Here is a 16,372-nt window from a genome sequence, read left to right on the forward strand (position 1 = left end):
CTACTTTGTGTAAGATGGTGGTGAGAAGAATGTCAGTGTCGAATGTTACAACTAAATATCAAATGCCTTTTCGTTCTATAAGTGCACCGTTTGAACCTTGGTGCACCACTAGATGGCGATATTTTTACAGCAATTGAGTGGTGATTGCCAAAGTAGCCGATTTCAGTAGAGAAAATGGAGTTCTGCGTGAGTACCTCTCATTTTAATATTAGTCGCCTTGAAATGGTTTCAAGAATTTCAATTGCCTTCTTGTTTAAAAGCATTTTTAAATGTCTGTAATACCACTGAAACCGTTAAGAATAAGATGTATTAAAGGGAACAGTGTCCACAGCATTGTCATTTCTGTGATTAGCTGTGCTTAATTGTCACTTGAATGCTCCATAAAAGGGTTCTTTAAATGTATGGCCTTAGCAGACTTTATTTTTCATTTATACAGATGATGTGATGTGACACCCTCCAAGGTGGTTTATCTATCGTTATGGCAAGTATGGTTAACAGGAGGATTTGGTTGAAGTACCAGATGTAAAGCTACAGCTGAAGCATTCAGTAGTCAAAAGGTTGCCAAAACCCAGAACCTTATTGTTAGGTTTTTTTTTTTTTACGAACCCAAATGCACCTTTAAATTACTTTTTGTGGTAATAAGTTACTCCTTGGATAGAGTCAGCCATCGATTACCCCAAAGAGGGAACCTGCAGGTAAGATTGTCTTCTACTGCCATCTGGTGGTCCAAATGTATGTTAGTTTTAACTTTGCCATAACAATATTCCTACGCCTCCTGAATCTAAATCTGGGATATAAATGACATGACATTATCACTCAGTGTTGAGTGCTACATTATCAAAAACACCTTTATTTAATTAAAGCTTTTTTTTTTATTGTAAATTTGGATTAAATTGCCCTGACATGAATAAAGCCTAGTCTTGGACCAAATTGAAGTGCAAATGGATATTCACTGTTGGAATTTCTTTTTGTTTTGTTTAGGCATTGGCTTTACTCTGTCCCATAAATGCAGTGAACAAAGTAAAGGAAAACTAGGGTGTCCTGTCTGGGAATGCCCTGTAAACCTTTTTTCATTAATAGTGTCAGTGTGCAGCAAATGGTAATGAAAACTAAGTTGGGTACTTTGCAAAGAATTTTAGTGTCATAATTTAGAATTCATAAATACACAGAAATACACAATGAGATTTGGACAGGTTGCCTTTGAACACACTTAAGGGAATGCATTTGGACTCAGTACACTTTATATGATAAGTGGACATATGCTGGAGATATGTATTTAGGATGGCAGAGTGTGGTAGAATTTTGGTTATTGCTAAATGGATGATGACAAACCATATAGGTGTTGCCTTTTCACACTCATCTGAGATCAGGTAGGTGAAACTGCTGCTACATCACCACGAATGAAAGGTAAATGTCAAACAGGTGTAGAAGCAGCTATGAAATTGACTCTTGAGTGATGGGGCAGCTAACATATGTCATATGTGTTATCCTCTTTTTAAACCTTATAGTAAATCAGTGGCCTTTAAGCGCTTTAGGAGATATTAGTAACGAAAAGCATTAAAAAAATACTTTGCCCCAATTATACAATAATTGCTAATTATATTTATGTAATACACCAAACACACATAAATGAATGACACTGAATAATGAGTGTTTGTTCACTTAAAAACATTTATAATCTGTAACTATTTAAAACGTACAGATGACTTTACACTCATTTATTAATACAAGACAAGATACGTATTTTTCATGCCGCAGACGTGGAAGTGGAAGGGAAACAAGGGTCAGTTAGTGATTTGGAAGAGTTTATTTTTCATCTTTCTATAAGACAAATACAGATGTGGCTGTAGAACAGATTCAGTTACCATGTGCCTGAATTAGTACTATTCAGTTTCATATACTAGGTGCTCTATTGAAAATCTATCATATATTTTATATAAATATTCCTCTCTTCTACTGTCCTCACACAATGTATTTGTTGTAACAGTATGTAGGTCTAAATATTGTCACAGACTTAGAAATTTCCAAATCAGACATGGTTCATCGTGTCTTTTTTTTTTTTTTCTGAAGACATGATGCATACAAGTGCTCAAGGAAGTTCAGTTAAGTGCTTTGTATCAGACACAAGCCTATTCACAGAGAAGCAAAGCAGGTCCTCGCGGTGAACAAAGCTTTACGAGAACATCACCAGCATCAAATACGACATGTAGCGACATGTAGCAGCACTGAATACATCTGTCCGCTCGTGTTCCTTTTGCCGCAAGTCTCCCTCACGCATTAGATGCGCGTTGTGCATGCAAAAATAGTGGCAGTCGTCTTCGATTACACTGGCAGTTCAAAAACATCACACAACCTCACATTTCCTAAGGACTCTTGTATCGTTACGCTCATTCACAGTGATGAGAGGAGAACACAGAAGTGCAAAGAAACGTTTGTCGGGTGCGTCGTCGCCTGGCTGACATAAACAGTAAAACCAACAGCGACTGTGCGGGCGGGGCACTAAAAGGGGGAGAACTATTTCAGAGCAATACACACGATTTCATTTCCTCCTCGTTTGCTCTTAGCATTTTAGCAAGGCATATTAGCTGTGCTTAACTGTTGAGGTTATGGATCCCGTGGCTAGCGCCTAAAATGTAAAAGGTTGGCAAAGCAAATCATGGATATTCTCTGACCATATAAAGAAGACCAGAGCAGATGCTGTATAAACATGAAATTCAGTTCATTTGTGCTAAAATGGCAGCGTGTGCTGACTGTGTCTCATTCTGTGATAGCGTTTAAAACGACTGATTTGTAGGCCTATTTGACACCAGCATCAAGTATTCGAGTATCGGAATTTCGCACGTGGCTAGGGAACCAGGCCAAAAGTGCCAGCTATAGCTTCTACGTTGTTTACATTCCGATGTCTAATGTCACGGACAGTTACGTACAAGTTATCAACAACTTGCCTAATGTTTCAAATTTGGCATCGAGTGAAGGGTCCTTCACGCATAAGCACTACATAAATACATTCGTAATTCCTAAGCATTCTAACGTATCTAAGATGCATTATTAGTAACAGTGCATACCTTAAGGCTCATCACTTTTGACAAAAGCATTAACATACAAAGTATTTATGAAGTGCTTATAAAGGGTCGTCAAAAGGAGTTATCCTCTAGAGACGTTTACTTGGCAGTATACAACAGTGTCAATGAAAAGACAAAGACATTTTCAGAGGTGAGGCTACGGAGACTGTGAGGGTTACCCTGTACGAGAGGGCCAAGCACCCCATGGCACAGAGCAATGAGCCAGTGCAGAACAGGGTCACTCATGACCCAGAGTGCTCCACTGTAAAGTGAAAATATGTGTGGATCAACATTTTTTACTACAAGTACAGGATTGAGTTATTTTTTGTTCAAGCTTGCTGTTTCACTAACCATGCACCAAATTTGACTTTATAATATGTCGTTTTTTAGTCTGACCAAAGAGAATTTATGTGCACATGTGTATTTTTGTATAGTTACAAGTGTAGTATATACATGTCAGTGTATGACTCTTTAGTCATTATTTACTTCTTAACAGGGCTTCTGGATTCTGTGTGTGTGTTGCGTGCGTCTCCGTGTGCTATGTGCAGGTGCACGTGTGCGTTCGCCCTCTACGCGAGCGTGTAGTCGAACTGGCCCTTCTCCAGACCATCCAGGCCGTCAGCCCATGTGGATGTAGGCATGCTGCGGTAGGGATCCAGCAGAATGCGGAAGCAGCGCACAATCAGCATGCAGAGAAAGACGAAGAGGAAGATGACGAAGGCAAAAGTGGTCTTCTGCTCCAGCGTCATGCCCGCGCCGGCCGCGGGGCCGCCTGCCTGCAGAGTGGAGGTGAAGGGCTCGGCCTCCATCAGCCAGGAGAACTGCAGAGGGTAGTGCCACATGAGCCGCTCACGCATCCTCACCCGTGCACGCCCCGCCTCCTCCAGATGGACCTCATCTGCACACACACACACACGTAGGATAGAGGTGGGAGAAAGAGAGTGATAAAGAGAAGAGAAAAAAGGAGATTAATTCCATCAATCTCTATCACTGAGATGAATTCTGATCTGTATACATTTTTCATTTCAGTAAAGGCCGTATTTCTTGTAAAGACTGTCCTAAAATAAAAAAGAAATAAAAAGAAGACAACACTCATGTATTGCCATTTCTCAGTCCAGCAGTACCATATACTGTGAAACAATCACGAGCTCTTGTCTGGGCTGAGAGAAGCTTGTGTAAAAAGCATGTCATAACACGTGTGTGCAGCACAGCGTAACACCTGTCTCACACCTGTATGATGATGCCACTTCAAGCTTACAAAATTGTCCAGGACTTGAGCTTTGATTGATTAATTCAGACAAACTGTGGTTTATATTTTCACATTATTTCTCTTCACAAATAAGACATTCCCATTTGAACACAGAAATGCCATTTATGATTAAATCTGGTAGAAACACTTACTCTGCCTCCAATAAACAGCATCATTCAAGATGATGGAGTTTAAGTAAAACTCCATGAGTCAAGCCCTGCACTCAGGTCCACCAGCAGAGGCCTACCCCGTGCAGCAGTTCTGACTCCATCGGTTTAAAAAAATGCACACACCACAGTGAAACAATGAGCAACAACCTAAACCATTTCAGTCTGCCCGGAGCAGTGAAAAGGCTGGTGGTCACTGCTACCGGAGCTCCTGTGCACATTGTCAGTCAGAGAGCTGTCAGGGAGACAGGGGCCCAGGCTCTTCGGGCTTCAACATTTTCAAACACCACAATTCTTATTCCGTGTTACACTTCTACAGCCCACATAACCTTAATGTATGCGCAACGATATGCTAATAGGCCTCTGCAGATCACAGCCACTGTCCTATTTAAAGAAAATCAAAGAATAGTTTTCAAACTTGCTACTGTGCAGCTCCTTTCAACTCTCCAACTATGTTATCCAACCCTGCTTGGAGCAGGTGCTTTTAAATTCTATTCTAGATAGTTTCCCAAGCAAGACATTACTGTGGAAAAAGGATTTTCTGTACTAGTTTATAGGTGTCTAATCACTGTTATAACTGATATAACTGTTTGCTGAGACCTTGTCGAAATCTCAGCAAGATAATATGAGGAGTGAAGCTACAAGTGGCAATCATCGCTGTCCAAGCACCAAGACGTGAAAGAGGATATTTTGTAGAAGTACTCAAATGGTGTGAATAAAGCCCCTCGATTGCCTGGAGAGTTTAGAGAAGAACATGTTGAACATGAACTCCACTTCTAGTTTTTCTGTAGCATATGGGATTCAAAGTGATAAAGAGGGAAATCCTGAGCTCAATCTGCTGAGCCATGGGAGAACCTGTGCATATGAAGAATTCCTGTAACATTTGGATAGAGGCAAGAATTGTTCCTCAAGAGTTTCAACAGTAAAACATTAGGACAACACTATTTTTATTACTGATGGATTATAAAATGACATTTTAATAAATTGCCTGCTGTTTTATCATGATGTGGGTATCACACCCATGTTGTCAGAATATTCAGTTTCTTGTTCAATATGTTGAGTTAGAGGGGATGGTTTCTGAGGTTATGAGAATGAAAATAACAGATTCAACTGTTCAGTGTTGCACAACAAATAACTGCAGAAGAATGTGAACATAACTTCTAAAAAAGATAGTAATTTGGCATGATAGATAGACTTATGGTCTCACAGAAGTCAGAATTCACTTTTCAGATGGTGGGCATTTTAGTACATTAAGAGAATGAAACCAATGATGTAGGATATAACAGCATCTTGTGCAACACATTGCTACTGCAGTTTCAAATGGAAAAATGAATTCCTTGGGTTTTGTTAATATAAACATGCTTAACTAATGAAACAGTAAACACGCTGACTAAGATCATAATCAAGCCCTGACTGAATTTCAGACAAAAGGATAAGTGGTAGACATATTGTTTCCAAATGACCACAAGCTATTCCTAATTATTGATGTAAAATTCTAGTGAACTGTAAAATTCTGGGTAAACTGAAGGAACTGGTTTGTAAAAGTAAGTTTTGCAAGGGGCAAATTAGGACAAATATAGTTAAACTGAGCTGAAATAAAGGATTAATATAAAATATTTTTAAAAATCAATTCCAGGAATTATTAATTAAAAATGTACATTAATTAAATTCATAATTTTTGTGTCTTGTTGATGTTTCATATCAATAAGGCCATACCTGGTGAAATTATTTAATGTTGGCCATACTGTTCTGCTAGTTGAACATGTTAGATAATTATATAACATCAGACATATGAGTACACTGTACAATGAGCCTATTGAGATACTTAGGACTAGCTCAGTAAAGTGGGTGTGATGCCTTAAAACAAATTAGGTTAAAATTTGTACTTTTTCAGAAATCAATGTGCACAGGTAAAAGTGATGCTAGATTGCAGTAGAAATTTCCATCTATGTTCATGAGATCAGAAGTGGCAAATGTACTTTAACCATCAGGCCAGGTGGGGTCTCTTGACTCCTCTAAGTAGTGGGCTTGGGTAGAGGGTTTTAGTGGTGAATCAGAATAATAATCATAGTAAACAGGAAAAGATCCAACCAAAAAATAGGCATCAAACACCTTCAGTTCTTGGACCCTTAATCTACCATTCAAGTTGAAATAAGACAATCAGGCAAGCATAGTTTCATTGGACCACCAGCCAGTGCACCACATTTTTCACACGTGTGAACTCTATGAAATCTGGAACACTTGAAATCTGTCTCTAAAGGAATCATAGCTTTTGAGTAGTCTTCCATATCTTACTGCCAAGAAACGCCTCAGCTGCTATAGGTCAGCTGTCTTCTGATGTGCTGATTAATCTACTGGATTTTAAATACAACGTCTCTTGGATATCTTGATTATGGGCATTTCAGCAATGGGCAGTCTCTCATAAAATAATTATAGCATAGGTTTTTTCCTCAAGCATTTGACACAGTATCTGATGAGGCCACACCTGGTTGAATTATTTTGCATATGTTGGCCATACTGTTCTTATAGTTGAACGTGTTAGATAATTATATTAGACATTAGACATATTGGCCCACTGAAAAAATAGGTCTACTGAGAGGTTAAATGTGAATGAGCTTTCATGTGGCATAGCTGAATTCGCAGCCAGCCTCAACCACACATAAACATGAGCGTTAGATTAATGGTTGCCATCATTAGCTGATTGTTTACATCTGGAGAAGCAGGTCACATGAAGCACTGTTACTTTGCAGGTCAGTGCAGGTTTGTGATCTGTTCATACTATTACAGGATGGAAAACAGAGAAAACACAGTTTTAAAAACGCGGCTGATTCTGGGCAAGACCAGAAATTAAAGAGCAATTGCAGTGTCTTGGACAAGGCAGAATATGATTGTATAATATTATATTATGATTCATTTGTCAAATACAGTCCTATTGTCATAGCGCTTCCCTCCGGCTGACAGCTACCTGCATTCGGTGGTGGGCTTGTTTTACAGTGGTTATGTTCTTAGGTTGATTGTCACTTTTTAATGTTCCGTGTGCCCCTGCCTCATTCAGGTGGTGTGTGTTGTCTGTTAGTAGCCACACCACCAGGGGGTTATTATGTTGTTCCTTATTTAAGCCTGCTTTTGTTTTCCTGAACTTGTCGATCATTGTGTGTTGTCTCTGTTATTGTTCTCATTCATTTTTACTAAATGCTTCAGTTGGAGGCTCCTGTTTGCTTCCTTCCTGTTTTCTGCACGTTCTTTGCTCATGACAGAATGACCCACCATTTTGGGAGGCACCAGCCTCCATTTTGTTTTCGTTTTCTCACTTTTTTTGTGTGTTTGCGTGTTCTCTCTCTCTCTCGCTCATTTCAGTGGACTCAGTGGCCTGGCACGTACGTGCTATGTTCCTGGAAGCCTAAGGGTGAGTGCTCTGCCTCCGGTATCCTCTGTGTAGGAAGGGGCGTCCTGGGATTTCTGGAAAGCAAGGCGAGTCCCCTGATGTCACCTGGGGATGCCAGCCCAGCTTCCATCACATGCCAGGAGGCCTATTCCATCCTGTTCTAACCAGGAGACAAGACCCAAGTACCACTGGAAATGGAGCAGCCAACACCAAAGCCTGCAACAGCTGCCCCAAATGACTTGAGACCCCAGGATGGAGGTTTGCTCGGCTCCAGGGGAGGGGATCTGCCCCTGAATTTTCATTTTTTAAACATTTTTGTGGGGAGTGCTAATAGACCCATGAGCCCTGCTCTTCAGGGGCTTCCACAGACATAATGGGCCCCGTCAATGCATAGGAGTTCCCTGTGCTTCTCTGTTGGTGGAAGGAGGACCCAAGCAGTGAAAACGGAAGCCACCATCCTAGACTGAAGCATGGGGTTTCTAAGCCCAGAGCCTGAGAGGCAGGGCATCTTCTATGCCCCTGGTTCTGGGTGGCACAGTGCACCGAGTGCTTCAGGCCTGGGCGGGCTCGGTACCCATTGTGCCCCACCCCCCCAATGTTCTTCGCCTGTGACACCAAGATAGTCCAAGACATTTGCAAAAGCATCCTGAGTCTGAGCACACCGGCTCAGGCTGAGAATATTTCGAACAACTTCAGAATTTCACACTGTACTTTAAATACAATCACAGATAAAACAGACTTGCTAAAGTTTACTGTAAGAATCAAAGCCGAAGAAAACAGTTTATACAGGATAAAAAGGATTGCTGATTGCAAAGCTTGACACATTATGCCTGAAGGTAGTTTTATCATGTGTAAGATGAGCACCTTTGAAAGTTATTACAATGAAACAAAATACACATTTATGCTGTATGTTGTGTTTATATTCATGTATTTACACACACACACACACACACACACACACACACACACACACATATATATATATATATATATATATATATAAAACCATAAAACCAGAGGTGTGTAGAGTAGCCAAAAACCATACTCAAGTTAAAGTACTATTACCTTAAAATAATCATTATAATTATAATTTGTAATAAAATTATTACTTGGGTAAGAAAGTATGTTAAAAACTACTAAAGTAGTAAGTTACTACAGTGACTCTCATTTAATAATTTAATAAATTTAATCAATTTTGTCCCACAAACTAAAATATGTGGACTTTTTTTTTTTTTTTACAATGAATTCAAATCAGTTTTAAGGACAGTTTCTCTCAGGTGATAGAGCCATTTTGAATTAGTATGCAAAAATACATAATTAACTGGTATTTTTCTTTGCTCTGGATCTTTGTCCTACTTAGCTAGCATATGTCATATTTAATCTACATGAGGTTTTTAATATCAGATATCTTATTATAATGCATATAATATAGTTAAGTGTCACAAGCATCACTCTAGATTTAGTGATCACTTTGCGATTAGTACAATTTATGGAATTATTCCAGAAATCATGCCCAAGGAAACTAGCTAAACTGGGTGACTGATTAGCTAGACTGTTGCTTCGATAACAACTGCATTTAGGGTTGAAAGAAATATGTAAAATCAATAATAAACCTTAATCTGTATTGTTTTGCTCTTGAGAAAAGGATATATTGTTGGCTACTTTTCATAAATGTAATAGGAGAACATAGATGAATACAATGGTGGAAAAGTACATTTTGACCTCGCAAATGTACTTTAGTAAGAGTACAAAGTACCCTCTTTTAAAACTCTTAAAAGTACAATTTGTTCAAAAAGATACATAAGTAAATGCAACATACTACCTACCTACCTCTGTTTATAACCAATACAACTAGAGATGCACAATATATCAACAGATGATATATTATTTGCCAATAAGGAAAATTTTATTTATCGTTGTCAGTTCAATATTGGAATTTCAGCCAATAATTACAGCTGAAAATGTTCATTTATGCAACATAGATGTTTCTGTTTAATATAGGCCTCATTTGTATATTAATACAGTCTTAAGAAACAACCAGAGATGGTTAGACTTTAATGCAGTTTTTACTTTGCTGTTTACTCATTAAGCAAAGTATCTGATGTTGGTGACTGTATAGTTCTGTAGTTATTTACGTTCACATTTTTGGCTTTTAGCAGATGCTCTTTTCCAGAACAGACTTACAAAAGTACTTTGTCATCTTCTCATAGAACGTACAAGACAGTACAGTAGGTTAGAGTTAGATATCACTGTACTATCATACTGCTAAAATACAGAAATGATTGTTGATTAAGAAATGCAAAATAAGTATAAGTTCTTTATCAAAACAAGGATATATTTTTTTTCTGGGGGCTTTCCAGCCATAGGCTTTCTTACACCTTCATGAGTTTAAGGCATAAAATGGCATTTAACATTTGAGAAAGTTTAGAAAATAAAATGTAGCCCAATGATGCTACTTTTGTTCCGCTTTTGTTAAGAACAATGCATGTGTACAATAATTGTGATGTCTGGTTTACCTGTGACGTGTAAAATTATTTACTGATCCATTTTTAGATTCTAACGTCTTGCACCTACTGCTCGTCATATAGAAATTATAGTTTGAACTTTCTATAATATGCATAAAGTTAAAATTAGATTGGTATTTTCCACAAAGAGGTGCAAATTATGGGTTATCGGTCCAAGAAATTCAATATTGGTGCATCCTTAAATACTTCAAATCATGCCAGATGTAGGGGCCTGCAGTTAAAAATCATTAGTCCAGTTCTAGCTTGTATTTTATTGCCACTGCCTTGAGAGCATGCAGTCCTTTTATATGAAGGTTGTGCGACTGCATGCATTTTCCTCTTGCTCTCTACCAGTAACGCTGTATTTCTCTCGGCATCTTACTTATTCTTGTTGTCAGGCAGTAAAAAGCCGTGAGAAAATCACAGATTAATAACTCATACGTTATTCTTAATAAGATCATTAGCTTATATTCACATCTTAAAACATAATAGTTCTTACCTCTGACCTGAAAAATAATTAAATTACTGGCTAACACTACATTAAATTTTCTCTAATGTTACTGCCTTTTTGATCTAAAAGATTAACCCAAAATACCTAGAACCACACTGGTCTAAATTCCCCTCAATGTGATTTTCATATGTCACATGAGAAACACATCACATTCCAAATTACCTTAGTTTATACTAGTATAAACAGGACCAGGTCAATTCACTCTGAAAAAAATGAATAGAGCAGGATAAGCATATTTAATGCTGATACAATTTGCAATAATACAAAACCATTCTGTGGGTTTTCCTGAGGAAGAAACTGAAACTGGAATCTAGTCTGCTTATAGGATTTTTGTTGGCATATGCTGCAAAACAGCTCTATAGGTTGCCAGGTGTTTAAGGTATATGGGACATTATAGAGTTGGAAGCTGGCATCATGCCCAAGAGCAAACTTGTCGCAAAACCTTGTTAAAAACAGCTACGCAGTTCTCCTCACAACAGATCGATGAAGGTTCCATGTTCAGCCTTTAACTAGGTGATAGACAGATTATAAAAGCAGAGTCAGGCAGGGCACAGCGAAATGTGTTAAATTTGCAGAATGCTGTGCTATGCTTAAAAGTTGCACAGTGAATGATTGACGCCTGCCGAATTAATATTATAGAGCACCACCCATCGAAAGCATCCCTGCAAATGGCTCCCTGCAAGTGACATTCAGTGGTGAGAACTGCATCTGCAGAACTCTGGAGATCTGCTGCAAAACACTTCCAGATCTTTAATTACACACTTAAATATGACACTGGCACTGAATGTACAGCCTTGCCTCACTGTGCAATGTATAGATCTAGCTACATACTACAAATGATGATGTCAAAAGTGCGCCGTTCCATTCCTACCCATTCTTTCCATTCTTGTCTGTGCTGCGCGGTTTAAACACCACTAATTCACTATCAAAGACAATGCTGCAAATGACATTTCACTCCTGCAAATGTGCCAGATGTTGCAATAGAGATGACGACTGCAGCCGTGAGCATGACAGCGAATGACCACCTCCTCAGTAACTAGGTGGAACGATTTGTGCCACTGGAAGGGATTAATTAATAATAGAAAAAGAATGTGATTTTTAAAAAAGCATTTTGTGAAATGTGGGGCAAAATCCTTTGTCAAAAAGCAAAAAATAAATGAAAAAAAAAAAGTTGCACATCCTTCCATTGTTGGTGTTTTAACGCTTCTAATGTTTCTAATGTATGTCATTGGCTGATTTGGCTTGGGCTTGGCCTGGGTGCACACGTGCAACCTCCGGTGAACAGTTCCCTCATCTCCGCCTGGCCACACAATGTTAGTCTGCAGTGCATACCCACTGAGCTGTGCTGCAGATGCCAGCATCATGCTAATGCCACTCTGATAGCAAAGGACACCAGGGTTAACAACTTACTTCATGGCATGCAGTTTCAGTACAGTAACTTAAAGCAATATGTAGGACAGCTGCCAATTCAATGTAGAACAGCATGATACTGGCAAAAATCAACTATTATCATGATTCTGATCTAAACTGACCTTATTGTTTTGTTTTCTCATTTGTTTAGAAGATCACTATGTTCTTCTCAACAGCAGTAGCATTTGATTGCAGATATTTCTGAATACAGCAGCTCATTGCTTGGTGTAAGCCTGTCCTTCCACGTCACTATAGGTATGAGCCATCAGTAAGATTTTTCTCAAAACCACTGACAGAATGTCATGTCAGAGCAAAATCAGCTTAGTGTATCTAGCTCAGAACAGTCTAGTAATAAGGTGCAATGGCTTGCGGTGACTCATAGTAACCAACTTAAATTCTTGTTGGGGAAAAACTGCAATTGCTGCTATTCAGAGTAGGCTGCAGCACCATTTTATATTCAAAATGCTGCACCAAAAGTGTGCTTGGTACCATGTATAATCGTCATAGAGTGCAATGGTAAAGAAGAATAAATCTAAATTTTGGAACCCTATGGAACTCAAAATAAAAACATCTGAGTTCCATAATGTTGTTAATTACAGGCCAAAATAAAAAGATGGAGAAAAATCAATTTAACAGATGCAATTCAGTAAAGTCAATATTCACTTAGTGTACATAGGAAACCCACAAAGAATATGTGATATTAATGTCTCAAAGTTTCCTTCGCAGAAATGGCAAATGAATGCAGATCTTGCAGCAGTGTGTGGGTAGCCACAGACGATAGCAGAGAAAGAGGGAGACTAATGAGTTATCCAGCAGGTCAGTGCACCGGAGGGCAGGAAGTGAGGGGTATGCCTAATTCTGATTCTTTATTATTGTATGTAATGAGAGAGAACACTATTTCATGTAGCTCGCACTGTCAGGTGCATGCAAATTAGAGTGAGCTTACACATATTGGCAATTGTCAGGGGATCTCCTTACACTGGTTTCAGTTTGCTTGTGCCAAGACCCAATTAGTGTTATTAGAGATTCCACATCCAAATGCTCACCCTTTTCTCCAGTTAAGCCTCCATCCTCTTAAAGACAAAGTGATGATACTCCATCAAATGTAAACCCAGTTTCAGAATCGTTTTAATTATAAATGCCAGCCTATTATGACAAGTAAATTAATTTTCCATCATTGCATACCACATTAGTTTTTATGAAATGTGCGGAATTCTATGTGAAGCTCAGGTTCAAGTTTCAATTTTGTAAAATATATCTGGGACAAAACCTAAAATCCTAATTTCAAGAGCTGTTCTGATAAGATATATTATAACTATTAAACAGTGAGCTGCCTATTTGAGCTATCACTCCAATGACCTAAAGTGACCTGCCCAGAACTATAGAAATGTGACTGAATACAAAATGAACACTATGTCCCTTTAAAAGTCACTGCCACAGGGATTATGACAGTGAAGAATCTGCTACTGGCCACAAGTCAGAATATCAACACTTCACTGTATTGGGAGTGACTTTAATATCCTTTCAGTGAGAAAAGAAAGCCATTTGAAGTTTGAACCTCAAGGTCAAAATCAATGACAGAGGGAAAGCATTTTTCATTGTGCTGAATGGTGACAGTTTGGTTTATAGCTAACTAAAAATGAATTGTGACATATAATAATACAAATTTACCAGTTATCTTATCTTTTCTTCTCATCTTATTATCTGAAAAGGAACCATTCAGTTCACAAATCACAGATTTTAAGGAGATGATCAGAAGTCCAATGAAGTACTTCTCAGTACTTATCATCTGAATGCAATGTGCATTGTGGATTGTACTGCATGTAGTACTGAACTGTCATTGCAGTAGATAAATAAACCATGCATTAAATTCAGGGAGAAATCTAATATTTAATAGCTCATTTGTGCTCAGCAAAATCACTATTTTAATTCACCATCTACACTGCTACCTGGTCTTAAAGGTATAGGCTGTAGTTAAAGTAATGTCTAGTGTGACTATTTTAACACTAATGGTTTGATACAAAACATTCATAAGTACATTCAGAAATAATGTTTGTCAACAGCTGAAGTGACTTTGATTACTGAAACACAAGCACTGCTTGTGCAGTGGCTAAACTGCTTCTTCACATAATGACTGAGTATATTGTGTGTACATGCAACACATAATCACCTGCAGTGCTGCCAGAAAGTTGGGGGTTTTTTTGCGTGAAATGATGTCATGCCTAATTATGGCTAGGAAATAAGCATGAATAAAACAAACTAGGCAGGACCATTATGCATCCAAAATTAACACAGGTAGCTTGCAACATAAGTTGCAGGTTACAATTTTAACACCTGAGACATTCCGCGGAATGAAAATTAATTACGCGTGGACTAAGCTTGAACCAAAAAGGGAAATGTTACTGCGGGAAAACAAGTGGCAAAATTCATAAGGTCAGGCTTGTTTCGTGGTACACAGAACATAACTTCAGTGAACAAATGATGTAATCCACTAGTCTAGGAAGCCTATACACGGTTTGTACGGTTTATAGCTACAAATCAAGGATAAAATCGGTAAAAAGGATACAACTGTTTAATGCAGTACGTGCATTACTGTACTAACAGAAATGCGTACTTAAACATTATAATATGTACCCAGTGACACTCAAAGAACCAGTGCGCAACCTACCATAATACTTTTTTACTGAATCCAAGGCAATGCAGAGACATGAAAACGATCACTGTAATCAGACTTCCATGAACAGAATGACTGAGGATATTATTATTTCGAAGCATCTTTGCTGCACATACCGCTTTAACCTTGTGCTAACAATAATTTCTGTGTTCACTCAACAAGTGCAATAGCAGGTGTGAGTCAGTACCGTCGGACCTGTCAAAATGCATTTGAATCCCCACTGATACGCGATTCGCTGTAAAACACAGTCAGTGCAATCCAGGGAATGGCAAAAATACTATCGCTATAGGCTACGAAAGAAATGTTGAGTTGTACCTTTGTCTCCCCGCGAGAACGTGGGATCCATTTCCAGAGTTACAGTGAAAACCTTAAGGGTTCGCCCATTCTACCTTCTCCTCGCCCCTCCAGTTCCGGCACAGAGAGACAGGGAGAAGGCGAAGGAAAACGGACGGGCAGGAAACGTGGTCCCCCTTTTCCCAAAGACGGCAGAAAGAGAGAAACTAGCGTTCTGCACCTCGCGCACTCTAAAACCGCCACCCACAGCCTCGGCGCGCACAGTTGCGCCTCGCGCCCCTACCGTGTGCGCGCGCGGGGTGGTGCGTGAGACTGCTGAATGAATAGACGAATCGTGGCGGCGTTTGAAAACCAGCGCAACGCGGTCTTTTCTGAAACTGTCCCCACTGCACGGCTAGCCGCGGTGCAATAGCCGGCTGTGAAAGGGGCGAAGGTGAATAATTACAGGCTTACGATTTATATCCGCATGATCTTAGCAACACTTTTTGCAATACGCCAGTGCTGTAAATGTCAGCCTGTTCGGCGTGTTGGAATAGCATATTATATTTATTTCCCCATTAATTGTGTAATGAGGATTGCACTCGGGGGACCGGGGTTTCGATGCTACTGTAAAGCCCTACTGCTCTTGAGTGAAATTCGGCCCTTAGGCTGACCTGTCCATTTGTTACTATATCTAATAAGGCTGCCAGAGGTAAATTTGTAATGCAACGGAGAAGTAATTGGATTCATTGGATCCTAAATGCTTGAAGAGTGTAACCTAAAACTAAGTCGTGTATATTCAAAATAGTACAGTACAGAAAATAAACTACACAAGTGTAACCCAGTGTCAGAAGAGTGCCTGAAGTGAAAAGATGCTGAGTGGTTTCAATTTAAATTGAAGAGATCATTTTGGAGCTGTTATATTTAGCTGGAGTCTGGGTAGCTAATCTGGCAGTTAATCCTGAACCTTAAAGACTAATGGCTGGAAACCGATTTAAATTTTTTTATGTCACCCTTATTATGGAGATCCAGTTTTCCTCTCAAGCCAACTTTACTACCTACTACTGTTATTTATCCAGGAAGTTGAATTAAACAGCAATATTATGGAGGAATAAATAAAGCTAATAATGAGTCCCG

At 39.0% G+C, this 16,372-nt stretch overlaps 1 protein-coding gene across 1 annotated transcript; it reads right to left on the minus strand.

Moving 5' to 3' along the window:
* Nucleotides 1-1,788: 1,788 nt before the first annotated feature.
* LOC113581170 (cortexin-3) lies at nucleotides 1,789-15,506 on the minus strand. Its single transcript, XM_027016124.2, has 2 exons — nucleotides 15,278-15,506; nucleotides 1,789-3,960 (listed from the first exon to the last, which is right to left on the minus strand). Exons 1-2 carry the CDS (start codon nucleotides 15,306-15,308, stop codon nucleotides 3,632-3,634), a joined length of 360 nt encoding a protein of 119 aa, XP_026871925.1. The 5' UTR covers nucleotides 15,309-15,506; the 3' UTR covers nucleotides 1,789-3,631.
* Nucleotides 15,507-16,372: the final 866 nt, after the last annotated feature.

This window comes from Electrophorus electricus, chromosome 17 (assembly GCF_013358815.1).
Source record: "Electrophorus electricus isolate fEleEle1 chromosome 17, fEleEle1.pri, whole genome shotgun sequence".
NCBI classification, from domain to species: Eukaryota; Metazoa; Chordata; class Actinopteri; order Gymnotiformes; family Gymnotidae; genus Electrophorus; species Electrophorus electricus.